At 42.3% G+C, this 27,486-nt stretch overlaps 2 protein-coding genes and 1 long non-coding RNA gene across 7 annotated transcripts in view; 1 reads left to right on the plus strand and 2 right to left on the minus strand.

The window, feature by feature from the left end:
- Positions 1–66: 66 nt before the first annotated feature.
- On the minus strand, positions 67–5,191 carry LOC110537877 (mitochondrial import receptor subunit TOM40 homolog). Of its 2 annotated transcripts, none has more exons than XM_021624323.2 (10): positions 5,039–5,191; positions 4,321–4,532; positions 3,625–3,692; positions 3,317–3,409; positions 3,106–3,207; positions 1,647–1,752; positions 1,295–1,417; positions 1,120–1,196; positions 737–839; positions 67–598 (listed from the first exon to the last, which is right to left on the minus strand). In XM_021624323.2, exons 2-10 carry the CDS (start codon positions 4,529–4,531, stop codon positions 459–461), a joined length of 1,023 nt encoding a protein of 340 aa, XP_021479998.2. In that variant the 5' UTR covers position 4,532; positions 5,039–5,191; the 3' UTR covers positions 67–458. The 2 variants fall into 2 exon arrangements, with proteins under 2 accessions (XP_021479998.2, XP_036798245.1); XM_036942350.1 differs by lacking the exon at positions 5,039–5,191 and adding an exon at positions 4,833–5,028.
- Positions 5,192–7,094: 1,903 nt separating this feature from the next.
- LOC110537882 (probable ATP-dependent RNA helicase ddx6) lies at positions 7,095–23,753 on the minus strand. Of its 3 annotated transcripts, none has more exons than XM_021624345.2 (13): positions 23,638–23,753; positions 21,031–22,091; positions 20,833–20,937; positions 20,587–20,716; positions 19,854–20,000; positions 17,334–17,428; positions 15,528–15,650; positions 15,216–15,344; positions 10,229–10,345; positions 10,046–10,109; positions 9,844–9,945; positions 9,496–9,707; positions 7,095–9,206 (listed from the first exon to the last, which is right to left on the minus strand). In XM_021624345.2, the coding sequence occupies exons 2-12, from the start codon at positions 21,268–21,270 to the stop codon at positions 9,499–9,501; spliced, it is 1,461 nt and encodes a 486-aa protein (XP_021480020.1). In that variant the 5' UTR covers positions 21,271–22,091; positions 23,638–23,753; the 3' UTR covers positions 7,095–9,206; positions 9,496–9,498. The 3 variants fall into 3 exon arrangements, with proteins under 3 accessions (XP_021480020.1, XP_021480011.1, XP_021480026.1); XM_021624336.2 differs by lacking the exon at positions 23,638–23,753 and adding an exon at positions 23,112–23,289; XM_021624351.2 differs by lacking the exon at positions 23,638–23,753 and adding an exon at positions 23,201–23,221.
- Positions 23,754–23,918: 165 nt separating this feature from the next.
- LOC118938435 overlaps positions 23,919–27,486 on the plus strand; it is a 48,585-nt gene continuing 45,017 nt past the window's right edge. Inside the window, exon 1 of one of the 2 annotated variants that reach the window (XR_005035709.1) lies at positions 23,919–24,262. This is a non-coding gene — a long non-coding RNA (uncharacterized LOC118938435). The remainder of the gene's footprint in view (positions 24,263–27,486) is intronic. The other variant, XR_005035708.1, reaches the window with a different exon arrangement.

The following is a 27,486-nucleotide window of genomic DNA, read 5'->3' on the forward strand; positions in this document are numbered from 1 at the left end:
GTTCTCATGCATACAGCACCACACGGACACATGCACGACCTTAATGGTCTTTAACGTCATCAAAAGCCCAAAATACAAAAGTAGTTTATTTATGATTCTAAATACATTTCATCACGGTCTGTTGAAAACCTCAACTCCATTTCTGCCAATGTTTGTTACATGTATCAAAAGCAGTAACTGCACTCAGTGTACTCTGAACATTTCATGACTCTAGGACCAAGATAATGTATTCAAAATGCTTCTGAAGTTTGGTAAAAATATAGCTTTTTCCCTTTCCTAAAGAATGTATCGATTGTAAGGAAATACACTTGTGCTACAATATGTAGGCCTGGCTCCTTGGTATAGAGTAACTCTCTGCCCCACAATTCACAGTATAGGAGAGTCTCTGAATCCAGTAGATACATACATGACAAGTGCTGGTCCAAGCACGACCCAGTGTGTCGGAGGCGGCTGGAGGTCTAGCCAACGGTGACGTTGAAGCCACACTGGAACGTGTTCTTCTTTTGGTTAAGGAAGGCTCCCAGGGCCAAGGAGAGAGGCAGGGGCAGCAGCTTCTTCTCCAGGACCGCCCCCACCACCCAGTTACTGTCTACCGAACCTGGAGACAGGGATGGAGGGGAGGGACAGATCAGGAAATAATTCAGACCTGGGACATTCATTGACAAATGGCTCAACTCAATTAACCCTAGAGGTCTGACTGAATAGCTGTGCTGTCGTGGGACAGACAGTGGCTTACCTTTAAAGAGCAGGTTGGCTTTAGGGAGGTCCAGCTGATACCCAAACGATACTGCGGTCTCCTGCGTCCGCATGCTGCCCTCAAACTCCACCCCCAGCTGCAGCTGCGTTGGTAGAACGACAACAAGATGGTCTCACAAACAAACCTAGCACTGTGGTGCTACATAGCCTCAAGTATTTCAGTGGGCTAACACCTCCATGGTCAAACTTTCCATTAAGCACATCTCATAGGAGAGGGATGGTACTGTGCATATAGTCATGGTCGAGAGATGGTACGCTACCAGTGGATTCCCAACTATTTTGCACAGTGATCCACACTAAAACTTGAGGAGTTTTGTGGTCTAGACTGGGGGCAAGGTAGAGGTGATAGCTTAGTTTGGGTACCTGGTCATTGGCTCTGTGGTAGTATGTTGCATGAGCCCCGGCACCCCCTAGAGTCAATGTGGCAACATAATTATTGCCTGGAGGAAAAACCAGAAGAATATTAATCTCAGTGACCTGACCAGTAAAAAAACTCCTGGCTCTAACAGAAGGTGATGTGGGTCAGAGTGGGTCTCACCTGTGTATCTGCCCATTAGGGAGGTGACTGCTCCCTCCTCTCCAGGCCTCCGGTGGTAAACCAGCTCTCCTCCCAACGCCAGGGCTGGACTGATGGACTGGAGGTAGTGAGCCACGATAATACCTGAGGACAGCAACATCATCATAGATGTTACAGTAGAGCACAAGAATAAAGGACTCATGTCTGAATAATAACCAACCTGTTCACTCTGTAAACAGAGGCCATCATAACATGTGATCAAAAGGCTGGGTAACAAGAACATTATTGCTGTACGTGATGAAGCTTGTAGGAGAGATGGGTCGTTTTGCAGCATCATGGACCACCAGTGTTGATGATGAGAAAACAATCCTACCAGAGCCGAGGAGGACGTCTGGGTTGCCAAGGGTAACAGCAGAAGTGAAGTCGTCACCGCGGTACTCCAGGTCACACTGCCAGTTCACAAACTTGTGCTGCTGAGTCTGTTGAAATAGCAAACACATTATTGGAAATACACAGATTAATAAACAGTAAGTTGAATATTTACTACCGTTCAAAAGTTTGGGGTCACTTAGAAATGTTCTTGCTTTTGAAAATAAATAATTGTCCATGAAAATAACAAAATGGATCAGAAATACAGTGTAGACATTGTTAATGTTGTAAATGACTAGTGTAGCTGGAAATAGCTGATATTTAATGGAATATCTACATAGGCGTATAGAGACCAATTATCAGCACCATCACTCCTGTGTTCCAATGGCACGTTGTGTTAGCTAATCCAAGTTTATCATTTTAAAACCCTTTCTAATTATGTTAGCACAGCTGTAAACTTGTCCTGATTAAATAAGCAATAAAACTGGCCTTTAGACTAGTTGAGTGTCTGGAGCATTAGCATTTGTGGCTTCGATTACAGGCTTAAAATGGCCAGAAATAAAGCACTTTCTTCTGAAACTCGTCCATGTATTCTTGTTCTGAGAAACTAAGGCTATTCCATGTGAGAAATTGCCAAGAAACTGAAGATCTCGTACAACGTTGTGTACTACTCTCTTCACAGAACAGCACAAACTGTCTCTAACCAGAATAGAAAGAGTGGGAGGCCCTAGTGCACAACTGAGCAAGAGGACAAGTACACTCGTGTCTGTTTTGCGGGTACAATTTAACGAAGCTGCCAGTTGAGGACTTGTGAGGTGTCTGTTTCTCAAACTAGACACTAATGTACTTGTCCTCTTGCTCAGTTGTGCACCTGGGCCTCCCACTCCTCTTTCTATTCTGGTTAGAGACCGTTTGCACTGTTCTTTGAAGGGAGTAGTACACAGCATTGTACGAGATATTCAGTTTCTTGTCAATTTCTCACATGGAATAGCCTTAATTTCTCAGAACAGGAATAGACTGATGCGTTTCAGAAGAAAATTCTTATTTTTGAGCATGTAATCGAAGCCACACATGCTGATGCTCCAGATATTCAACTAGTCTAAAAAATACCAGTTTTATTGCTTCTTTAATCAGGACAAGTCTACAGCTGTGCTAACATAACTGCGAAAGGGTTTTCTAATGATCAATTTGCCTTTTAAAATGATAAACTTGGATTAGCTAACAACGTGTCGGTTGCTGATAATGGGCCTCTGTACTCCTATGTAGATATTCCATCATTTTTTAAATATCAGCCGCTTCCAGCTACAATAGTCATTTACAACATTAACAATGTCTACAATGTATTTCTGATCAATTTCATGTTATTTTAAGGGACAAAACATTTGCATTTCTAAGTGACCCCAAACTTTTGAATAGTAGTCTACATAAACTTCCTGATCCTGGTGTGGCCTTCAGTGACGTACCTGGATGGCTATTTTGGAGCGCACGGCGCTGGTGAGCTGGTGGATAACCTGGGCGTTCAGACTACCGGTGTTGTCCATGTCTCCCACCATGACTGGGAAGGACTGGGGGGGGGTTCAACACATGAAACAACAATATTATTAGAGTATAATAATATAAGGGTAAAGTGGCTGAGAGACGATTTCCAGACCAGACAAGTGACAGTTAGTTTACCTCAGCAGGTCCTGTCTGTTGAGTGCCCACGTAGGTGGCACCAAACCGGTAGCCAGATTCAGCCAAGGTGCTGAGAGTAACTGTATGACTGACCTGTAGAACATATACAGCAGACATCCAATAAAGTGTCAAACAATATAGTATTCTGATCCATATGAAATAGGACAATCACCTCCTTGAACTTTACAGCCTTGAGGGTTAGATAGTTCCTTTTCATTTTATAATAGCTGCAACAGAATGCATATTAACGCTGGCTTTAATTTACTGGCTGCATCTAGAATATATATTCCTCTAGCTCCACAACTGACCTGGAAGTGATTACTCAGGCCCTTGTTGACCACCAGTCGCACTCCTTCCATCTGGATGGGGAACACCTCTGAAATGGCGTTAGAACCACAGAGATAGTTAGAGGACCCAACTTTGTATCGGTCCCATTATGGCGTCTGTGAGAGCAAAGTCGCCGCCATTGAGGCCAACTCCATTTGGAAGTAGTGAATTTTCATATTCTATTAACTCTGAGTTGGTAAACAAACTGAAAGGGTGCAATCTGCCACTTGGAGTGAGTTATTTGAACAGGTATAAAAGAAAGGTTGCCGATTTACTGCCACCTGCAGTTAAGGAATGTTTGCTCACACGTATAATTCATTGGCTAATCCCTCCTGATGACCCGGAAGGAATTATGTGATCCTTCTTTTACAAATAGCAAGTCCCACCCAGTTGATTTCAAAATGGTTTCAGTCCTCAATGGTGCTGCCCTTGCTAAAACTGGCTTTTGGGCACTAGAGTAGTCCAAGTCTATGGTCAGAACAGAAACTGTTCAATGCAAACAAAGTTTTATTTGAACACAATCTAAAATATGAGACCAACATTTTTTTGATTCTGAGGAAAAACACACCTCTCAAACGATAGAGCATAAAATCTGCCATGTCATTGCCCAGCCTATTCGAACAGGAAGGATACACCTGTACAACTCTAATGACATACCGCATGACAAAGATCCTTACCTTTGCACTTGCGATGACACTCCTCATAAGTACCAGGGTTGGGGAGGGGGCTCCCCGTTTCACCTGCTGGCTGTCCGGGGACAGAGGGGGGAGGGACGGAGGGCATGGAGAACCCTGGGGGGACTGACACCAACCCAGGGGCCCCCTGGACAACACCACTGCCTGGGGCAGGGGGGGGAGTGGGGGAGCTGGCAGCCAACACACTGCCCATGCTGAAGCAGAATGAGAGAGAGACAACGAGAGAGATGGGATGAGATACTTGATGTTCTGTAAACAGTTACTAGCTAGTGGCTAGCCAACTCTATGCATTAACTGGGACAAAGACTAGCACAGCTAGGTCAAGGCCAAAGGGTATTTAAGCCATAAACGTAACGTTAGCTGGATAGCATATGCCCACCCATACCAACCACAGTGGCCTTTCTTTTTGGCCTCAAGTAACCATCTGTCTTATGCAACCATACCAAACGTAAGACACTGTATCATACTTAATGGAGTGTCTCGGATTTACGTACAGAAAAATTCGGAATGCTCTGAGATTTGGTCGACTTGACTGACAGTCACTGACTGAGCTAACATTAGCTTGCTAATGTTCCTAGCGATAACAATTGCAGCACTGCACATGCCTCAGACAAAACTGTAACACCATCAACTTTCTGTAATAAATACATGTTTTACAGTTGTCCGTTTCATGCTTCAAATGTGTTAGCGAGCTACTCACGTTGACTGTTCGTGCGTGTTCAGCGGTAATTCAAGCTACGCACCGGCAAAGTTCCACAAGCTTCCGGTGCACATTTTAGGCCCGCCCACCGCACCCAAAAACCCCATGGATTGGGTAGTGTATCTACAAAATCAACTACCATTGGCCAGCATATCCAACCACTAGGAATCCCCTAAATATTGCGTGATGTGCTGGGTTGATCACCTAGTCAGAACTCTGAAATGACTGAGCTGCTACCTAGTTAAACACTAAATATTTGAACCACAGAGGTATGGGTTGAATGCAACACGTGTATAACTACCGCCATTTAGCAAGTCCAACATTTACGAGTTTCCTACTTCTGACTAGCACCTGAATACGAAATTAATAGGCGTATTTTGCGCCTTCCAATCGGTTGCGTCATTCAATCGAGGCAAGACATTCCAAGGGTAATCTACATGTAGAATGTACAGGATCAGGCAAAAGTTGACACACCTACTCATTCCAGGGTTTTTCTTTATTTTTATTTTCTACATTGTAGAATAGTGAAGACATCAAAAATATGAAATAACAAACATGGAATCATGTAGTAACAGTGTTAATTAAATCAAAATATATTTTAATTTGAGATTCTTCAAAGCCACCATTTGCCTTGACAGCTTTAATACAGACTTGGCATTCTCTCAATGAGCTTCTTGAGGTAGACACCTGGAATGCATTTCAATTAACAGGCGTGCCTTTGAAAGTTTATTGGAATTTCTTTCCTCCTTAATGCATTTGAACCAATCAGTTGTGTTGTGACAAGGTAGAGGTGGTATACAGAATAGCCCTATTTGGTAAAAGACCAAGTCCATATAATGGCAGAGCAGTTCAAATAAGCAAAGAAACGATAGTCCATTGTTTCTTCAAGTGCAGTCGCAAAACCCATCAAGCACTATGATGAAACTGTCTCTGAGGATCGCCACAGGAAAGGAAGACCCAGAGTTACCTCTGCTGCAGAGGATAAATTCATTAGTTACCAGCCTCAAATTAACTGCACCTCAGATTGCAGCCCAAATAAATTAAAGTAACAGACATTAACTGCTTAAAGGGGACTGTGCAAATCAGGCCTTCATGGACAAATTGTTGCAAAGAAACCACTTAAGGACACCAATAATAATAATAATAATAATAATAATAATAGAGACTTGCTTGGGCCAAGAAATACGAGCAATGGACATTAGACAGGTGGAAATCCGTCCTTTGGTCTGATGAGTCCAAATGAGATTTTTGGTTCCAACCAGTGTCTTTGTAAGAACGGTTGATATCCGCGTGTGGTTCTCACAGTGAAGCATGGTGGTGGTGTGATGGTGCTTTGCGGATGACAATGATTTAAAATTCAAGGCACAGTTAACCAGCATGGCTACCACAGCATTCTGCAGCTATACGCCATCAAATCTGATTTGCGCTTAGTGGGACTACCATTTGTTTTTCCTCCAGGCTGTGTAAGGGCTATTTCACCAAGAAGAAAAGTGATGAGTGCTGCATCAGGTGACCTAGCCTCCACAATCACCTGACCTCAACCCAATTTAAATTATTTGGGATGGGATTGACCGCAGTGAAGGAAAAGCAGCCAACAAGTGATCAGCATGTGGGAACTCCTTCAAGACTACCTCATTAAGCTGGTTGAGAGAATGCCAAGAGTGTACAAAGCAGTCAAGGCAAAGGGTGGCTACTTTGAAGAATCTAAAATATATTTAGCTTTGTTAAACACTTTTCTGGTTACTACATGATTCTGTGTTACTTCATAGTTGTCTTCACTATTATTCTACAATGTAGAAAAGGTGAGTAGGTGTCCAACCTTGACTGGTACTGTATATTATGCTATCTTAAAATGTTTTCCCAATTTATCATTAACACCAAATCTGACCTAGCAAATTTAATGCATACATATAGCTAGTTTCACGACAGGCCTACGCCAAATAGGTTATGCATACTTCCCACAATGTTAGCTGACCACTGATACAATGTAACTTGTCAAAAATACATGCACAACATTCAGTGATGAACCAATACACATGAAAACTTAAGACAGAGGGATGGAGAATCAGGCCTTTATTTGATTCCTTCAGGTGCTGGCATTGACACAATTGGCTGTAGAATAAACTTTGCTTAGCCATCCTCCTACCACTTTACAGCTCAGCAGGTGACCTCTGCCAACACAAGACAACTACAACAGGAGCATTACTCAAACCAAATGAGTTGGATAGAAATAAATTCAAATCAACAAGTCTACCATAGTCTTCTTATAGTTGGCCCTGGAGTACCCCTGGCAAATACTGCTTCACTTACCCAATTTATAGCCTCCTCCCAAAGCTATTGCTCATCGCTGTGGGCGGCTGGTGTGCTGAGATTAACCAATTAATAACGTTTAACACCGACACTTGACAATGCTCAAGTCATAAGTCCCATTTCAGTGCTCAAGTGCCTCAATTGAGGATAATTGACAATGGAATAAGTTAAATCAACTCCAGCATTTACAGGGATACTCCAGAGCCAGATGTGGGGAAACAGTGCTCAGTATTGTAGGCTGTTTAAATAAGGGCTTACAGTACATGCATTACAATGGTCCCTGTTCTGTTCTGCTGGTGCTACACTCAATGCAGAGGCCAGCCCTCTGCTACATCTCTAATGTTGAAGATTGTAGGATCTGTTAGGGTTGTCGCTATAAGACAAGATTGTATTTGGCAATATTATCCTTTTAAAAGTAGAACACTGTACTTTGGCCAATGAGAGTACTGCCACAATCTTCCCTCAACACAACCATTGCTCTGTCAGACTACCTAATATGTACGAAAGAGGAAAAAAATACATTGCATAACAATTGAGAAAATTACTGAAATGCTGCGATTCCTCAACGACAATTGCCAGTATTGTAACAAATCACTTCTTGTGTTAAAGATTAGGGTCCCCCCCACCCTGTGTGACCATTCCTGCTTCCTGGCAAGCTACAGATAGATCTAGTCAGGTTTTCATCCCTAAATCCTAATATTAACCAATAGGAGAGGGGTTTGCAAAATTTACCTTAGATCATTTTCAACTACTCCACATTAAAAACAGAGGGGAGTTCTGGGAAGCTGAGAAAACAAGCACTGACTTGGTGAGAACATTACCAGAGAAGCTCTTTTTGGAACCAAACTTTCAAGCTACTTTCTGGAGCTCTGGTTCACACAGACAGATCCTTTCAGATGTACAGTATAAACACTGAGCGGAGGTTAGATTAAGGCACGCGAGTGAGTTAAGAGGAAGAATGTGAGAGGAACAGAAGAGTCAGAGAGCGATAGAATAAGATGACTGGCTTCAGCATGTGTAATCATTTTTGTGTGTGTGTGTTGGGGGGGGGGGGGGGGGGGGGGTCGGTGCATCTAAATAAAATGTTTACCCTGTTGATACAGGCTCTTATCCATGTCAGGTTCTACTGCCATCATCTCCTTGTCTAAGGGATCTGTTGCCCACAGAGTTACGGGTCTATCTGGTGCTATAGCCTACTAAGGAGGCTGTAAAATACGAAACAAATAAACAATAAGTCAACTAATCAACACTCATCATTGGACTCATCCATGTGCGTCTGACAAAAACTATTCATGGAGGTGCCTTTCATGTACGACTGTAAAGTCACATTAACACTTAAAAACAAAGAAACTTTTAAAAATGTAGTTCTATTTGTATTTCCACCATATAGCACCGTGATAGCTTTCTCCAAACAGCCGTTAAAGCAGAGGGGGTCCTTTTGGTTTTGAGTAAATCCATACTCCCCTATCAACATGTTCAGCTTTGGTTTGGTTTCCTCGACAGTCATCTGCTCAGAAATAAGTCTATAGGAAGTGAACCTGACAAGAGAGGAGGGCCTTTTCAACAGGAAATGATGAAATGTGACTGTATAAGAAGCCACCAGTGATACACTGACCATACAGAAAAACGGCAGACTTAGAAAATTATTGACAAGTTGGGTACATATCATGTTGGTTAAAAAACAGATGTAATCTGTGCCAAAACAAACTGACCACTGCTGTAAACATTATCCCAAAAAATAAAAAATAAAAAAACTGGAAGATGCATCCTGTAGAATTGTTTATATTAGGTCAAACTAATCTGAATGTCTGTGCGCAGTAGGGGATGGTGTGATGAATGCCAGACGCCTCTTGTTCTCCTGGAAAAGAGACATGGCTCCAGTTAGGAACTAATGTAATCAAATTGCAAAAGCAGAAGTAAAGCCAATTCAACAATCCTATCCACCGAGAATCTTTTATCAAGAGCTAGGCTGAACATGAGTAAACCATTTTTCAGTTCAGGCCCCAATGCCCAGATTTATTTTGTTTTATGACCACTGACCAGCAAGGAGTCAAAGGACTCAGATGAAATAAACCAAAGGTGAAAACTACCCAGTCCTTTCTATGAGTAGTGGGAGACTTATCTCTGCATAAGTGGACAAACCTTACCGTTTATGCTGCACTTAACTCGCCGTCCTTGCCTCTGATCTCGTCTTCTGCGTCTGGGTCGGCAGAGTGGAATTCCGCCACGTACAGGCCCTTGTCGATGCTGCCGGGGATGGGCTTAATGTCGGTCACCAGCTGGTCCTCGATGGACTTCAGGTTGAAGCGGTCCTCAGAGGTGATCAGGTTGATGGCCAGACCCAGGTGACCAAACCTCCCTGGAAAAGGTGTTAAAATAAGCAACAGGCTTATATTTGATGCTTTATTTACCCAGGAGATGAGCAGATGGTAGCTGGAGGACATGTGGCCCAAGGTCTGATTTGACAGCGTAATGAAAACAGTGTATGGTCTCACCTGATCTGCCGATGCGATGCAAGTACGTCTCAGCATTCTTGGGGAAGTCAAAGTTGATCACTACGTTCACTGCTTGGATGTCAATTCCCCTGGTGAACAGATCTAAGCAGAGATGCAAGAGAATAATTTAACAGTCTATCGGTTATCTTTTTTTTATTTTATCGACCAAGCAATCATTCAACTCAAGGATAAAATAGGTTACCTGTGCAGACCAAGTTCCTGCAGAGTCCGTTTCTGAAGTCATGGAACACACGGTTTCTGTACTCCTGTTTCAAAGGCAAAACCAGTGCAAGGGTTTGCAAAACATGGCTACACACGGTCTAATGAGAAGGTATTCCATGCGGTCTACATCTAAAGTGCAAGTGGCTGGGCCGGCTGAGCTGACCTGCATCATCTTGGCGTGGATGTAGAAGCAGGAGTAGCCCAGCTGGGTTATCTTCTTGGCCAGCAGCTCAACCCGCTGGGTGGAGTTACAGAAGATGATGGACTGGTTGATCTGGAGCTGTTGGAGAACAAAAGACGCATTGATGAGACAATGTACTCATTATGAATGGATGACTGAAACATGGCTTCCTGCTCTACCATTAGCCAACATCTCTACGACTGAAACAAGTTGAGCTTTTCTGACTGCGTATGTAAAGGACCAGTTATAGAACAAGTTTCCAACCCACCTCAAGAGTTAGGCTATCTAGCAAAACATGAGGCGAAATCTCTGGGAGCTAAGGCTCCTTCAAGGTTACTCATCAAGCAGGTACAGTGCATTGGTAAAGTATTCAGACCCCCTTTAATTTTTCCATATTTTGTTACATTACAGCCTTATTCTAAAATGGATTAGCCCCCCACCCCTCAATCTACACCAATACCCCATGATGACAAAGCAAAAACAGTTTTTTTTAGAAAATAATATTTTTTTTTTTGAATCACAACTATTTAGTACTTTAAGCACCTTTGGCACCAATTACAGCCACAAGTAGGACACTACAAGCTTGGCACAATTGTATTTGGGTAAGTTTCTTCCATTCTTTTCTGCAGATCCACTCAAAAGTTCTGTCAGGTTGGATGAAGACTGCCGCTAGACAGCTATTTTTTGGTCTCTCCAGAGATGTTCGATCGGGTCAAATCCGAGCTCTGGCTGGGCAACTCAAGGACATGAGACTTGTCCCAAAGCCACTCCCGCGTTGCCTGGCTGTGTTCTCAGGGTCATTGTCCTCTTGGAATGTTAACTTGCTCCAGAGCACTCAGGACCGCAGACTGGGGTGAAAGTTTTCAATTAGGATCTGTTCATCTTTCCCTCGATCCTGATTAGTCTCCCAGTCCCTGCTGCTGAAAAACATCCCCACAGCATGGTACTGCCACCACCATGCTTAGCTGTAAGAATGGTGGCAGGTTTACTCCAGATGTGACACTTGGCATTCAGGACAAATAGTTCAATCTTGGTTTCATCAGACAAGAGAATCTTGTTTCTCATGGTCTGAGATTCCTTTAGGTGCATTTTGTCAAACTCCAAGTGAGCTGTCATGTGCCTTTCACGGAGGAGTGGCTTCCACCTGGCTACTACCATAAAGGCCCGATTTCTGGAGTGCTGCAGAGATTGTCCTTCTGAAAGGTTCTCCTATCTCCACAGAGGAACTCTGGAGCTCTGTCAGATGGACCATTGGGTTCCTGGTCACCTCCCTGACCAAGGGCCTTCACCCCCAATTGCTCAGTTTGGCCAGCTCTAAATCAAATTTTATTGGTCACATACACATGGTTAGCAGGAGTTAATGCGAGTGTAGCGAAATGCTTGTGCTTCTAGTTCAGACCAATCAGTAATATCTAACAAGTAATCTAACAATTTCACAACAACTACCTTATACAAACACAAGTGTAAATGAAAGAATAAGAATATGTACATTTAAATATAGATGAGCGATGGCCATGACGCATAGGCAAGATGCAGTAGATGGTTTAGAGTACAGTATATACATACCCTACATTACTTATGTATGTAAACAAAGTGGCATTGTTTAAAGTGACTAGTGATAGATTCATTATATTCCATTTTTAATTATTAAAGTGGCTAGAGATTTGAGTCAGTATGTTGGCAGCAGCCACTCAATGTTAGTGATGGCTGTTTAACTTCTTATGGCTGGGGGGGCAGTATTGAGTAGCTTGGATGAATAAAATGCCCAGAGTAAACTGCCTGCTACTCAGGCCCAGAAGCTAAGATATGCATATTAAGAGTAGAAATGGGTAGAAAACACTGAAGTTTCTAAAACTGTTTGAATGATGTCTGAGTATAACAGAACTCATGGCACAAAGAAACATGAGAAAAAATCCAACCAGGAAGTGGGAAATCTGAGGTTTGTAGGTCAAGTCTTTGCCTATCCAATTTAGTGTAAAATGTGGTTCGATTGCACTTCCTATGGCTTCCACTTGATGTCAGTCTTTAGAACCTTGTTTCAGGCTTCTACTGTGAAGGGGGAGTGAATAAGAGCTGTTTGATTAGAGGTCTGGCAGAATGCCATGAGCTAAGTCATGCGCGCGGCCGTGAGAGTGAGCTGCGTTCCTTTTCATTTCTAAAGACAAAGGAATTGTCCAGTTGGAATATTATTGAGATTTTAAAAACGTACTAAAGATTGATTCTATACATCGTTTGACATGTTTCTATGAACTGTAATGGAACTTTGACTTTGTCTGGATTAAGTGCCTGCGCCTTGTGAATTTGGATTTGTGAACTAAACGCTAACAAAAAGGAGGTATTTGGACAAATTATGGACTTTATCAAACAAAAACAAAAAACATGTGGAACTGGGCTTCCTGGGAGTGTATTCCGATGAAGATCAAAGGTAAGTGAATATTTAATGCCATTTCTGACTTCTGTTGACTCCACAACATGGTAGGTGTCTGTATGGCTTGTTTTGGTGCCTGAGCGCTGTACTCAGATTATTGCATGGCGTGCTTTTTCCGTAACGCTTTTATGAAATCTGACACAGCTGTTGCATTGAGAAGTATATCTTTAATTCCATGCATAACACTTGTATTTTCATCAACATACAGTGCCCTGCGAAAGTATTCGGCCCACTTGAACTTTGCGACCTTTTGCCACATTTCAGGCTTCAAACATAAAGATATAAAACTGTATTTTTTTGTGAAGAATCAACAACAAGTGGGACACAATCATGAAGTGGAACAACATTTACTGGATATTTCAAACTTTTTTAACAAATCAAAAACTGAAAAATTGGGCGTGCAAAATTATTCAGCCCCCTTAAGTTAATACTTTGTAGCGCCACCTTTTGCTGCGATTACAGCTGTAAGTCGCTTGGGGTATGTCTATCAGTTTTGCACATCGAGAGACTGAATTTTTTTCTCATTCCTCCTTGCAAAACAGCTCGAGCTCAGTGAGGTTGGATGGAGAGCATTTGTGAACAGCAGTTTTCAGTTCTTTCCACAGATTCGAGATTGGATTCATATGTTGAGTATTTCTGTAAATTGATGTGGCTCTGCAAAATTACCAGATGTTTTGGAAGCATAACATTAGTGAACATGCCATGTAAACAGATTTTTGGATAGAAATATGAACATACATGTATTGTGTAACATGAAGTCCTATGAGTGTCATCTGATGAAGAGCAAAGGTTAGTGATTCATTTTCTGCTTTTTGTGACTCCTCTTTGGCTGGAAAAGTGGCTGTTTTTCTGTGACTAGGTGCTGACCTAACAATCGCATGGTATGCTTTTGTCGTAAAGCCTTTTTGAAATTGGACACTGTGGTCGGATTAAGTTTAAAAAAATGGTGTACAATAGTTGTATGTTTGAGGAATTTTAATTATGAGATGTTTGAATTTGGCGCCCTGCACTTTCACTGGCTGTTGTCAAATCAATCCCGTTAACAGGATTTCAGCCATAAGAAGTTAACAGTGATGGCCTTGAGATAGAGACTGAAAAACAGCTTCTCGGTCCAAGCTTTGATGCACCTGCACTGACCTCGCTTTCTGGATGATAGCGGGGTGAACAGGCAGTGGCTCAGGTGGTGGTTGTCCTTGATGATCTTTTGGCCTTCCTGTGACATCTGGTGGTGTAGGTGTCCTGGAGGGCAGGTAGTTTGCTCCCTCTGCTGTTTCCTGAAGTCCAAGATCATCTCCTTTTTTTTAGTTGACATTGAGGTTATTTTCCTGACACCACACTCCGAGGGCCTTCACCCCCTCCCTGTAGGCCATCTTGTCATTGTAGGTAATCAAGCCTACCACTGTAGTGTCATTTGCAAACTTGATGATTGAGTTGGAGCCGTGCATGGCCACGCAGTCATGGGTGAACAGGGAGTACAGGAGAGGGCTCAGAACACTCTTGTGGCACCCCAGTGTTGCGGATCAGTGGGGTGGAGATGTTTCCCATCCTCACCACCTGGGGGCAGCCCGTCAGAAAGTCCAGGACCCAGTTGCACAGGACGGGGTCGAGACACAGGGTCTATGGTGTTAAATGCTGAGCTGTAATCGGTGAACAACATTCTTTACATAGTTATTCCTCTTGTCCAGACGGGTTAGGGCAGTGTGATTGCATCATCTGTGGACCTTTTGGGCCAGTAAGCAAATTGGAGTGGGTCTAGGGTGTCAGGTGATATGATCCTTGACTAGTCTCTCAAAGCACTTCATGATGACATAAGTGAGTGCTATGGGGCGATGTTCATTTAACTTTCTTGGGAACAGGAACAATGGTAGCTCTCTTGAAGCATGTGGGAACAGCAGACTGGGATAGGGATTGATTGAATATGTCCATAAACACACCAGCCAGCTGGTATGCACATGCTCTGAGGACGCAAAGGAATTGAAGACTCTAGGAGGAGTCTTCCATTTAAGAATGATGGAGGCCACTGTTCTTGGGGACCTTCAATGCTGTAGACATTTTTTGGTACCCTTCCCCAGATCTGTGTCTTGACACAATCCTGGCTCGGAACTCTGATAATTCCTTCGACTTCATGGCTTGGTTTTTGATCTGTCATGCACTGTCAACTGTGGAAGCTTATCTAGATAGGTGTGCCTTTCCAATTTATGTTCAATCAATTGAATTTACAACAGGTGGCCTCCAAGTTGTAGAATCATCAAGGATGATCAATGGAAACATGATGCACCTGAGCTCAATTTCAAGTCTCTGAACATTTATGTAAATAAGGTATTTATTTTAATACACTTGCGAAAGTGTATAAAAACCTATTTACACTTTTCCATTATGGGGTATTGTGTGTAGATTGATGAGGGGGAAAAAATAATTCAAAACATTTTAGAATAAGGCTGTAATGTAACAAAATGGGGAGAAAGTCAAGGGGTCTGAATACTTATCGAATGCACTGTACATAGCTCAATAAACTACGTCCACAGCTTTAGATAGACTCACCCTGGAGAAGAGGGTGTTGAGGCAGTGGACTTTCTGCCTCTCAGTGACGTAGGCATAGTACTGGGTGATGCCCTTCAGTGTCAGCTCATCCATCAGGTTGATCTCATAGGGCTTTGAAAGGTGCTTCGCCTGGAGAGGGGGACAGGGGGAAAACAGATCACAATTGAGTGTAAAGACAATTCAGTTGTCAACTTTTAATTCAGACTCCTTTCTCTCATTGAACCTCCACCTCGGTCTATCCAACCACCCCCTTGGTCGCCCCCCGTTCGCTCACTCTCTAGCCCCCCCAGTCATCAAGGCAAGTCCTCTCACCATGAACTTCTGCACACTGATGGGGAAGGTGGCAGAGTAGAGTAGGATCTGACGCCCCTTAGCCAGAAAGCTGATGATGTCTTCGATGAGAACCACAAAGTCCTGAGACAGCAGCTTGTCTGCCTGGAGAGAGAGTCAGGACACAAGGACATTTGTTAACCTCACCTGGCCAAAAGCCAGTGAAAATGCAGAGCACCAAATTCAAATAAATTACTATAAAAATCTAACTTTCATGAAATCACACATGTAAGATACCAAATTAAAGCTACACGTGTTGTGTATCCAGCCAACATGTCAGATTTCAAACAGGCTTTTGGGTAAAAGCAAACAATGCTATTATCTGAAGGGAGCACCTCCATAAACAAAGAGAGAAAACATATTTCAACCCTGCAGGCGTGACACAAAATGCAGAACTATGTAAATCATGCCTTTGATGAGCTTCTTTTGTTGGCACTCCAATATGTCCCATAAACAGCACAAACTGTCCTTTTGTTTGATTAATTCTGTCCATATATATCCAAAATGTCAATTTATTTGGTGCTTTTGATCCAGAAAAACACTGGTTCCAACTTGCTCAACGTGACTACACAATCTCAAAAGTTACCTGTAAACTTTGCCAAAACATTTCAAACTACTTTTGTAATACAACTTTAGGTATTTTTTAAAAGTAAATAATCAATAAAATTGAAGACGGGATGATCTGTGGTCAATACAGGAAGAAAACAAACTGAGGCTACCTTTCTGGTCACGCGCCTCTAACAGTACACTTGAAGTGACCCTCGTTTTGAACAGGGCTACTTCATTACACAAAGGAAAAACCTCAACCAATTTCTAAAGACTGACATCCAGTGGAAGCGGTAGGAACTGCAAGAACATCCCTTAAATCTGGATTCCCAATGAAAACCCATTGGAGTGACCTCAACAACAAAACAAAACTCGGAATGTTTTTTCCTCTGGGTATCGCCTGCTACATAAGTTCTGTTATACTCACAGACATGATTCAAGAGTTTTAGAAACTTCAGTGTTTTCTATCCAAATTTCCTAATAATCTTTGTTTTTATTATTTATTTATTTTTTACCCCTTTTTCTCCCCAATTTTGTGGTATCCAATTGTTGTAGTAGCTACTATCCCGTACGGGCTCGGGAGAGACGAAGGCTGAATGTCATGCGTCCTCCGATACACAACCCAACCAGCCATACTGCTTCTTAACACAGTGCCCATCCAACCAGGAAGCCAGCCGCACCAATGTGTCGGAGGCTACACCGTGCACCTGGTAACCTTGGCTAGCGGGCACTGCGCCCGGCCCGCCACAGGAGTCGCTGGTGCGCGACGAGGAGATCCCTACCGACCAATCCCTCCCTAACCCGGACGACGCTAGGCCAATTGTGCGTCGCCCCACGGACCTCCCGGTCGCGGCCGGTTACGACAGAGCCTGGGCGCGAATCCAGGGACTCTGATGGCACAGCTGGAGCTGCAGTACAGCATCCTTAACCACTGCGCCACCCAGGAGGCTAATATGCATATCTTATGGGGATGAGTAGCAGGCAGTTGAATTTCATCCAGACGTGAAAATACTGCCCCCAGTCAACAAGAAGTTAATGACCCAATCGAGTGAATCCTCAGCCCATGAACTATTTCAAACAGAGCAGGTGGCAAAGTGGGGCTATGTTCACTTGGCTTATTAAAACAATATTATTCCATTAGCAAAACTAAATGAGCAACTACGGATTCTTCCACAAAAAAATATACTTTCCAGATTTCGTAACATATGCATACGCTTCAATAAAACAACCAGTAAAGCTCACCTCATCCATCACCATCATCTGGACTTTATCCACTTTGGCCACGCCCTTCTTTATCAGGTCCAGGATCCTGCCTGGTGTGGCTATCACCACATGCACTGAGAGACAGGGGACGAGGAAGAGAAAATCGTGAACTGGGGATGTTCATCTTTCCCCTTTAAGACGGGTTGTTACGCATCTTGACAAATTGTCACCGATACAGGTACAATACATTTTAGTTTGAAACGATTCAGTGCGATTAGAGGAACGTATCGATGCGATCCACTAACATCCGTTGTATAAACACATTCATTTTCAATTTCTAAATTTAAATCTGCTGCAGATGGAGCTCATTAGCTTTTTAAGTTTAACTAGGCAAGTCAGTTAAGAACAAATTCTTATTTACAATGACGGCCTACCGGGGAACAGTGGGTTAACTGCATTGTTCAGGGGCAAAACAGATTTTCACCATGTCAGGCTACCTGCCACCCCTGGGTATCTTGGAGCTGGATCTGTGTGTAAATGATGCATGTAGGCATCTGATCTGAGCCATAAGGAAAATCACCATCACCCACTAATGAATGTGATTTTTGCTGATTAAGTGTTAGAGCTAGTAATGTATAAATACTTAACAAAAATCTACTGTGACATAGCACAACTTTGGATTTCACCCGTCTCACAATCGGACCGTTTAGACCCCTGAAACGTAACTTTAGACCTCAAAGCCAGATCCACAGCATTTTTCTGTTGTTCATTCTAAATCAGGGACTGATTTAGACCTGCACCACTAGGCGTGTGCAATTAATGATCAGGTAGAACAGAAAACCAGCAGGCTCCGGACCTCGTAGGGTAAGAGTTGGTTTTAACCGTTTGGAAGTTGACGGACTCAGTGAGCTCGTTTTCTTCTCTAACTTCAACCATGTAGTACAGATAGAAAAAGTGATTGCCGTCTTCGTTATGAAATTATAAACTTTTACCTTATATAGCTAAAAATGACAAATACAGATTGTTTTAAGCAAAACTACTGCTGATAGTGATCAAGATCAAAATAAAATTGAATGTATGCCCTGATCAGTATGTAGCTAGCCTACCCACCTTTTCAAAAGTGCATTTGATTTTTATGTATTTTTTTAACTAGAAAAATGTCATTGGTTGTCACTCAACTAAAAAAGGCTAATATTGTGCAAGCCATTTTACCAACATTTAAATGGTGAATGTGAGTCGCAAATATACCAGATCAGGAATAGGAATACCCATCGTTGGTCAGCGTGCCAAGCTGCACACAGGACACAGAGTGACCAGTCTACTGATATTGACTGGGGTTGTTGAGCAGGCAAAATTACTTTTAGATCAATGACTGTCTACATAATTACATGCTTAGTTCAACACTAAGGAGAGGACGCAGTTGCCATAAAAGATTAGGTATTTTCAGAGCGTAGAAAGCAATTTGGGCAATAACAAAAAAGTGAATCGGCAATTCGTAACGTTTGAATCGATTTTCTGACGATGCATGTTACTTTTGGATCGGTTTGGGCTCCTGATGATCAATGCACTCATACCTTAAACATTTGAATCAGGGAGCTATTGTTACAGCGGACAAAATAACTCATACACTATATACAAAAGAATGTGGACCCCTCTTCAAATTAGTAGATTCGACCACACCCGTTGTTGACAGGTATATAAAAACAGCCATGCAATCTCCATAGATTGCACCGTCATAGGATGCCACCTTTCCAACAAGTCAGTTCCCCAAATTTCTGCCTCGCTAAAGCTGCCCAGGTCAACTGTATGTGCTGTTATTGTGAAGTGGAAACATTTAGGAGCAATAATGTCTCAGCAACAAAGTGGTAGTGCTGAGGTGCATAAAAATAGTCTGTCCTCGTTCGCAACACTCATTATGGCGTTCCAAAACTGCCTTGAAGCAACTTCAGCACAAGAGCTGTTTGTCGGGGAGCTTCATGAAATGGGTTTCCATGGCCGAGCAACCGCACACAAGCCCAAGATTGTTTGGCATTGCACATGATGTCGGCTGGAGTGGTGTAAAACTCGCCACCATTGGATTCTGGAGCACTAGAAACGCGTTCTCTGGAGTAATGAATCAAGCTTCACCGTCTGGCAGGCCAAAGGACAAATCTGGGTTTGGCAGATGCCAGTAGTATGCCAACTGCCCCAAGGGAGGACTAACTCCATATTAATGCCCATGATTTTGGAATGAGATGTTCGACGAGCAGGTGTCCACATACACTACATGACCAAAAGTATCTTAAACATTTAAACCGGGTACTGATCATTACAGCCCTAGTAAGTACAGTACATAAATGCACAATGAGGATCTGCACAATGTGCTGTTGCGTAACACAGGCAAGTCTCTTGATCGACAGCCAAACTGGATTTAAAGTAACAAAGTTCAGTGTCAGTCACGCAAGCAAACAATATCCATAATGCATGTAGAGCTATAATCAGCTGCAATTCTTCACACATTGGATATGCCACTCTATAACCCTTTCGACTGCCCTTCCCCTGTGACTGAGTGGTAGTTACCAGTCTCGTCCAGGCGCATGATGTCGTCCCTCAGGTTGGTGCCTCCCGTGGTGGCCATGACCTTGACCCCACCCATGTGCTTGCTCACCTGGATGCTGATCTGGCTCACCTGCAGGGCCAACTCTCGTGTAGGAACCATCACCATGGCTGCAGAGATGAGGGAGAAATGAAGGATTATGCAGAGAACAGGGTTTGGGGAATGAGGGACAAGAGAAAAACAATCTCCACAAATCAATTGGAATAAATAACCTATAACTGGAGACCATTAAAAAGCTCAATTTCACTGACAGGTGATGAGCTCAGGCACTGGCTTAACTGAATGTAATTTATCCAACACACTAAACTCAAGTGGCCTTGACATATTATGAATCTGTGGCATGCTATTCCCTTGTGGTCCAGCTCTATTAGAGCACACTGTGTGGGCGTTAAGTTTGTGACACTGGGTCTGTCCATATGTCAAGAGATTCCGTGTCCCACCAGGCGTACTGGACCGTTGTAATGGCCTCTCCATACACTGAATGTGTGCTTACTTGTGCATCAATCTAGTGAATTGTTCAGGCAACTACATAGGGGTGTTCACCAGTGATTACGCCACAATAGGCCAAATTAATCATAAAACATTAAGTGCAGATTTCACAGATGGACTTCGTACCAAAATTGATTTAAACAAGCAAATGAGATTACATGGATTGATGTTGAAACGGTATTGAGTAGCAGCTGGTGCAGTTCTCACCCTGTATGTGGTCCTTCTTCAGGTCTATCCTCTCCAGGAGAGGAATGAGGTAGGCTCCGCTTTTCCCGGTGCCGTTCTTAGCCCGGGCAAGGATGTCCCTTCCTGACAGAGCAATGGGGATGCTCTCCTCCTGGGGAGACAGACAGACAGGGTGGTGAGAGACAGTTCCACAAACATGAGCAAACACCAACACACATTCAACAAAATTCCAAAATAGTCATGGACAGAGCAGCAGAGGGAAGTCACCTGTACAGGAGATGGTTTCTCCCAGCCCATCTCAAAGATCCCCATCAGTAGCTCCCGCTTCAGGCAGTAGTCTTCGAACTCATTCCCCTTGGTCGATGTCACATCCTGGGGAAAGAGTAGACGTCAAGGTTGAAGCTGGGGCCATTATTGATTGATGGACTTGCTTTATTAAACTGTGAATGTACCACTAGGACTTACTGATGTTCTAAATCTGCAGTCCTTCTGTGGAAGCTGCAGGCACTTCTTCCAGTCATCGCCAAAACGGATGCCCCCACTGCCCTGGGGAATGTTGCCTCCCTTCTGGTGGGCATCTGGTTGTGGGGTAGTTGCCAGGGATCCTGGTGTTAGTCCAACTGGCTTGAGTGGTCCTCTAAACTGCCCGTTGGGCTTGTTCAGTCCCATTATGGATGTTGGGTTCTCCGTTCTTGCTGTAGACATGGCTTAGAGGTTTTCCTTCACAGTCTGTCAATTCCTTAGTCACTCACAGTGTAAAGCTTTTTCCCCTATCCAATGTTTCCTTAGATCTCGTTTATCCACTCGCGGAACTATTGTCCTTGTGTTATTTAGTTCACAAAAAAAATAAAATCTTGTTTTCAGGATTTCTAATTTAAAGATTTTATGTATACTTATACGTACAGCCCTCTTGAAAAGAAGAGTCTGGCGTATGAAAATTGTATATTTACAAGACGACGCTCCCCAAAAAGGGAGAAATTAGCATTTATATGAATAAACAGATCATATATCCGCTCAAAAAACAAACCTTTGTGAAAGTGTTTCAGAATTCAAACATTAAAGTAAATTATCCTGAAGCAGTCTTATTCCTGGTGAAAATAGCTTTTTCTGAAGTCTCTTTTCGGTGTACAACAACCTGTAAAGTTTTTAATATTGTTTCTATGTTCAAAGACCCTTTCGCCGTTTTTCCTGGACTGGAGTGGTCGTAAGTTTCTTTGTTAGTCTCAAGTGCTTTTAGTCTTTTACATTCAAACAGACCTGTACTGTCTTCTGATTCACATGGACTATTCCTATGTTTCTCTGAGTCTCTCAACTTGGTGTTTTTTGGTGTGTTATGAAGCAAAAAAATTGTGCGCTTGTCAACCACAAAAAATTGACTTACACAAAACACTGAGGGAAATAGTTCCAACCTTTTGTGCTGTTCACTTTGACAGTAACAATGTGTGTTCTGCTGTTGTGCTCTTCTTTTGCTGTGGTAGATGTGGAGCTGACACACTCAGTCACATTTGCATTCAACTCCTGGTTACCTGCACGAAAGCAACAATACATAAGGACAAAAGCATCACAAATGAAAACTTGTGCCTGTGCAACTATTGACTGTAGCTAATACTAAAAGGAAGTTGAGATTGGTTTCAATAATTTAAACATGCAAATGAATCTCAACTTCTAAACAAAACAACCACTAACTAGGACTACACTTGAAATTATGTTTATTTCCAGAACGTGAGCTAATTGAGTCTAACGTTAAACTTGAGCATTTTAGTTTTAACGTGTAACTAGCGAATTGGACATATTAGCAAGGTGTTTAGCTAGCTAGTTAGGTTACGTGGTAAAAATGGTCGATATAAGAGTAGTTAGCTAACGTTAGTTACCAAGTGCAGCGATCTGGGGCTAAAGCAAAGCAGAAAAAGATCCAAACATAAGTTACGAGTACACGTTAGCTACGCACAAGTTGGCAGTGCTAAAACACTACGATAGCTAGCTAGGACTGAGTTCAACAAAATAGTTCAGTTAGCGCTGAGTTGGTGATCAGTGTACTCATGAAACAATTCACAAATTGATAGCCGTATGAGCAGCCAACAGAGACCACAATTGGTTTACCAGCAAACGTTAGCTAACTAATGAACGGTAGGCAAACTTTACATGGAAAATTATCTAGATAGTGGCATTGAATGCCCGGTAAAGTAGATTAGCTAAGCTAACGTAGTGTGTTAGTCAACTAACGTTAACTAGCTAGCTGTGACAACGTGTTAATCGAAGTTTTTGGGCTGAGATATTTTGACTGACAACTAGGAGGCTAGCAGTACGTTCACAACACATGTTCGAGCTGAGGCTAACGATTTAGATAAACAGTCGACGGATTTTAGAAAGTAAAATATGAAATAACTAGCTAGCACGTTTGCTTAGCAAACATTGCTGGTTAGCTAGCTATGGTAACTAACGTTAAGCGTAGGCTGACTGGTCGACTCTCCTTCAAACATGCTAGCATAGGCAACCGAGTAGCGCCCATTAACTATCAGCTACTTCAAACAAATACAACACGTTACCTTAATGTTCATCGAACGTCTTCTCTCGTTAACTTAATTAAAGCAAATTTCCAATTATTATGAAACTGTTTGTGTTTCGTGAAACCCACCGACTTGTCTCTCTATTGTCTCTTCTTAAAAAAACGACAATTCAACATGGCCGCGCGCTCGCCTTTAGCTGGTTGTCTCTTTCGCTTTCCTACTGGTTCGTCACTCGTTACCACAGCCACAAAGTCATAAGCCCCACCCATTTATACAATTTATCTTCTTAAAATGTGATTTTAACCTGATAGCTGTATGCCTAACTTTAAAGGCAAATTCATTTTTTATGCATTTTTACAATATAACCCATTTTACTTTGTGACTGTAGTAACTAATGGAACCCTTCGTCTGGCTGCGCAGGTACATGAACTACCCAATCAGCGTGTCCTGTTTCGAACTCAAATTGTTTAGAGATATCTAGGTTTTTGGGACGTACTTAACGTAAAAAGTTTGCTTGCTTCGAAAAAGTTCGGTAGAAAAAGTTCGGTAGAGTTCGTGCACCTACCTATGTCGAGATTTTGTTCATTTTGGACTTCGGTGAGAGTTTTTTTTCGGTTGTTCGGGCAAACGACATTTTTTCTGGAGGCAAGCCGAAGTTCGGAGCCGATGTCTACGCCCCTTCGTCGGTGATTGGTCAACAGTAGGGATTATTAAGTAAAGTCTTTGTTGTTATTCAACCAGAGACGACTCGTTTTTATGCATTTTTTTTCATTGAGAAATACTGCACAAAAAAAAACCATAGTTAGATGTGCGACTAAGATTTCTTCGGTAAAAACGTCAACATTAATGACATTTCTTGGGATATCTTCGATTAGTTCTGACTATTTTGAGGAAGTGTAACTGGCTACCGCGTCTCAAAATGGACAAACAGTACTATGCTAGCACACTCGGTTCGGCTATTCGCCAACAGAACTGAAGCACCATTCAACTCATGAAGTTAGGTAATACAAACACATATCACACTCAATGCAAGTAAAACGTAATTTAAAAAAACAAACTTCACAAGTATAGGGTCATAACAAGGTGAACGAGTCCAAGCATCTTCTGACAGGTGGCTGTTTTCTTCAGGCCTGCAGCAGACTTTGTGTTCTCAGGAAACCAGTGGTATTCTCAGAACCTCAGATACCCAGGTGGGCCCCAGACAGGAGGAGTATGTATGAACGTAGGTTGTTTCCGCCTTCTGATAATGTCTGAAGGGCACAACACTCAAAACAGGTGTTAATACACACACAGAGTTCTCCTAGAACAGGAGACCATACAGTTTATCATAACCCAATTTATTAACCATTTAAAAGGTATGAGGCCTTGGTTTAACCCTCTTCAGTGAGTAACTTCATAAAAGAGGGGAATAGTTGTCTTCCTCAGTTTTTTAAATTTTTGTTTAACCAGGTAGGCCAGTTGAGAACAAGTTCTCATTTACAACTGCGACCTGGCCAAGATAAAGCAAAGCAGTGCGACAAAAACAACAGAGTTACACATGGGATTAACAATCCAGTCAAAAACACAATAGAATCATCTGTATACAGTGTGTGCGAATGAAGGAGGTAAGGCAATAAATTGGCCAATAATGACGAAGTAATTACAATTTAGTAATTTACACTGGAGTGATATTCAGTTGAAGTCGGAAGTTTACATACACTTAGGTTGGAGTCATTAAAACTATTTTTTTCAACCACTCCACAAATTTATTGTTAACTTCTTATGGCTGGGGGGCAGTATTGAGTAGCTTGGATGAATAAGGTGCCCAAAGTAAACGGCCTGCTCCTCAGTCTCAGTTGCTAATTAATGCATATTATTATTAGTATTGGATAGAAAACACTGAAGTTTCTAAAACTGTTTGAATGATATCTGTGAGTATAACAGAACTCATATGGCAGGCAAAAACCTGAGGAGAAATCAAAACAGGAAGTGAGAAATCTGAGGTTGGTATGTATTCAACACAGTTCCCATTGAAATCCCCTTGAGATATTAATGAAGTTGCACTTCCTAGGGCTTCCACTAGATGTCAACCGTCTATAGAAATTTGAATGAGGCTTCTACTGTGTTCTGGGACTGAATGACAGCAGAATGAATCAGGTGTCTGGCAGTCAACCATTTTCTGGTCACGCGAATTTCTCATGAATACTTGCATTCCTTTGCTCGTCAAGATACAGAGGAATTCTCCGGTTGGAACTTTATTGAAGATTTATGTTAAAAACATCCTAATGATTGATTCTGTACTTAGTTTGAAATGTTTCTTCGACCTGTAATATAACTTTTTAAAGTTTTTGTCCGACGTAACGCTGACCAGAACGAGCGTTTGGATATGTATACCGAATGCGCTAACAAAAGGAGGTATTTGGAAATGAATAACGGACATTATCAAACAAAACAAACATTTATTGTGGACCTGGGATTCCTGGGAGTGCATTCCAATGAAGATTATCAAAGGTAAGGGAATATTTAGCATGTCATTTCTTGTTTATGTTGACTCCAACATGGCGGCTAATTTGACTATTTTTCTGAGCGCCGTCTCAGATTATTGCATGGTTTGCTTTTTCCGTAAAGTTTTTTTGAAATCTGACACAGCGGTTGCATTAAGGAGAGGAATATCTATAATTCCATGTGTATAACTTGTATTATCATCTACATTTATGATGAGTATTTCTGTTGAATGATGTGGCTATGCAAAATCACTGGATGTTTTTGGAACTAGTGAATGTAACGTGCCAATGTAAACTCAGATGTTGATATAAATATGAACTTTATCAAACAAAGCATACATGTATTGTGTAACATGAAGTCATTTGAGTGTCATCTGATGAAGATCATCAAATGTTAGTGATTCATTTTGTCTCTATTTGTGCTTTTTGTGACTGCTATCTTTTGCTGGAAAAAATGGCTGTGTTTTTCTGTGACTTGGTGGTGACCTAACATAATCGTTTGTGGTGCTTTTGCTGTAAAGCATATTTGAAATTGGACACTGTGGTGGGATTAAAAACAAGATGACATTTCAAATGGTATAAAATACATGTATGTTTGAGGAATTTTAATTATGAGATTTCTGTTGTTTTGAATTTGGCGCCCTGCACTTTCACTGGCTGTTGTCACGTTAACAGGATTTCCAAACACCTGAAGATACCACATTCATCTGTACAAACAATAGTACGCAAGTATAAACACCATGGGACCACGCAGCCGTCATACCGCACAGGAAGGAGATGCCTTCTGTCTCCTAGAAATGAACATACTTTGGTGTGAAAAGTGCAAATCAATCCCAGAACAACAGCACAGGAAGATGTTGGAGGACACAGGTACAAAACTACAGTAAAACGAGACCCATATCGACATAACCTGAAAGGCCGCTCAGCAAGGAAGAAGCCATTGCTCCAAAACCGCAATAAAAAAGCCAGACTACGGTTTGCAAATGCACATAGGACAAAGATGGTTCTTTTTTGAGAAATGGCCCCTGGTCTGATGAAACAAAAATGACCATCGTCATGTTTGGAGGAAAAAGGGGGAGGCTTGCAAGCCGAAGAACACCATCCCAACCGTGAAGCAAGGGGGTGGCAGCATCATGTTGTGGGGGTGCTTTGCTGCAGGAGGGACTGGTGCACTTCACAAAATAGATGGTATCATGAGGAATGCATATTATGTGGATACAGTGGGGCAAAAAAGTATTTAGTCAGCCACCAATTGTGCAAGTTCACCCACTTAAAAAGATGAGAGAGGCCTGTAATTTTCATCATAGGTACACTTCAACTATGACAGACAAAATGAGGGAAAAAAATACAGAAAATCACATTGTAGGATTTTTAATGAATTTATTTGCAAATTATGGTGGAAAATAAGTATTTGGTCACCTACAAACAAGCAAGATTTCTGGCTCTCAAAGACCTGTAACGTCTTCTTTAAGAGGCTCCTCTGTCCTCCACTCGTTACCTGCATTAATGGCACCTGTTTGAACTTATTATCAGTATAAAAGACACCTGTCCACAACCTCAAACAGTCACACTCCAAACTACACTATGGCCAAGACCAAAGAGCTGTCAAAGGACACCAGAAACAAAATTGTAGACCTGTACCAGGCTGGGAAGACTGAATCTGCAATAGGTAAGCAGCTTGGTTTGAAGAAATCAACTGTGGGAGCAATTATTAGGAAATGGAAGACATACAAGACCACTGATAATCTCCCTCGATCTGGGGCTCCACGGAAGATCTCACCCCGTGATCGCAAAATCCCAGAACCACATGGGGGATCTAGTGAATGACCTGCAGAGAGCTGGGACCAAAGTAACAAAGCCTACCATCAGTAACACACTACGCCGACAGGGACTCAAATCCTGCAGTGCCAGACGTGTCCCCCTGCTTAAGC

The sequence above is a fragment of the Oncorhynchus mykiss genome, chromosome 2 (assembly GCF_013265735.2).
Source record: "Oncorhynchus mykiss isolate Arlee chromosome 2, USDA_OmykA_1.1, whole genome shotgun sequence".
NCBI lineage: Eukaryota > Metazoa > Chordata > Actinopteri > Salmoniformes > Salmonidae > Oncorhynchus > Oncorhynchus mykiss.

Coding starts and splice junctions, on each gene's coding strand:
- LOC110537877 (XM_021624323.2), bottom strand. CDS start 4,531: ATGGGCAGTGTGTTGGCTGCCAGCTCCCCCACTCCCCCCCCTGCCCCA. Junction 1,418..1,646: donor AGACGTCCTCCTCGGCTCTG/GTAGGATTGTTT, acceptor TGCTGTCCTCAG/GTATTATCGTGGCTCACTAC. Junction 840..1,119: donor ACCACAGAGCCAATGACCAG/GTACCCAAACTA, acceptor CTACCAACGCAG/CTGCAGCTGGGGGTGGAGTT.
- LOC110537882 (XM_021624345.2), bottom strand. CDS start 21,270: ATGTCTACAGCAAGAACGGAGAACCCAACATCCATAATGGGACTGAAC. Junction 15,345..15,527: donor TCAGTGTGCAGAAGTTCATG/GTGAGAGGACTT, acceptor CCCCCTCTCCAG/GCGAAGCACCTTTCAAAGCC. Junction 9,946..10,045: donor CAGGAACTTGGTCTGCACAG/GTAACCTATTTT, acceptor ATCTCTGCTTAG/ATCTGTTCACCAGGGGAATT.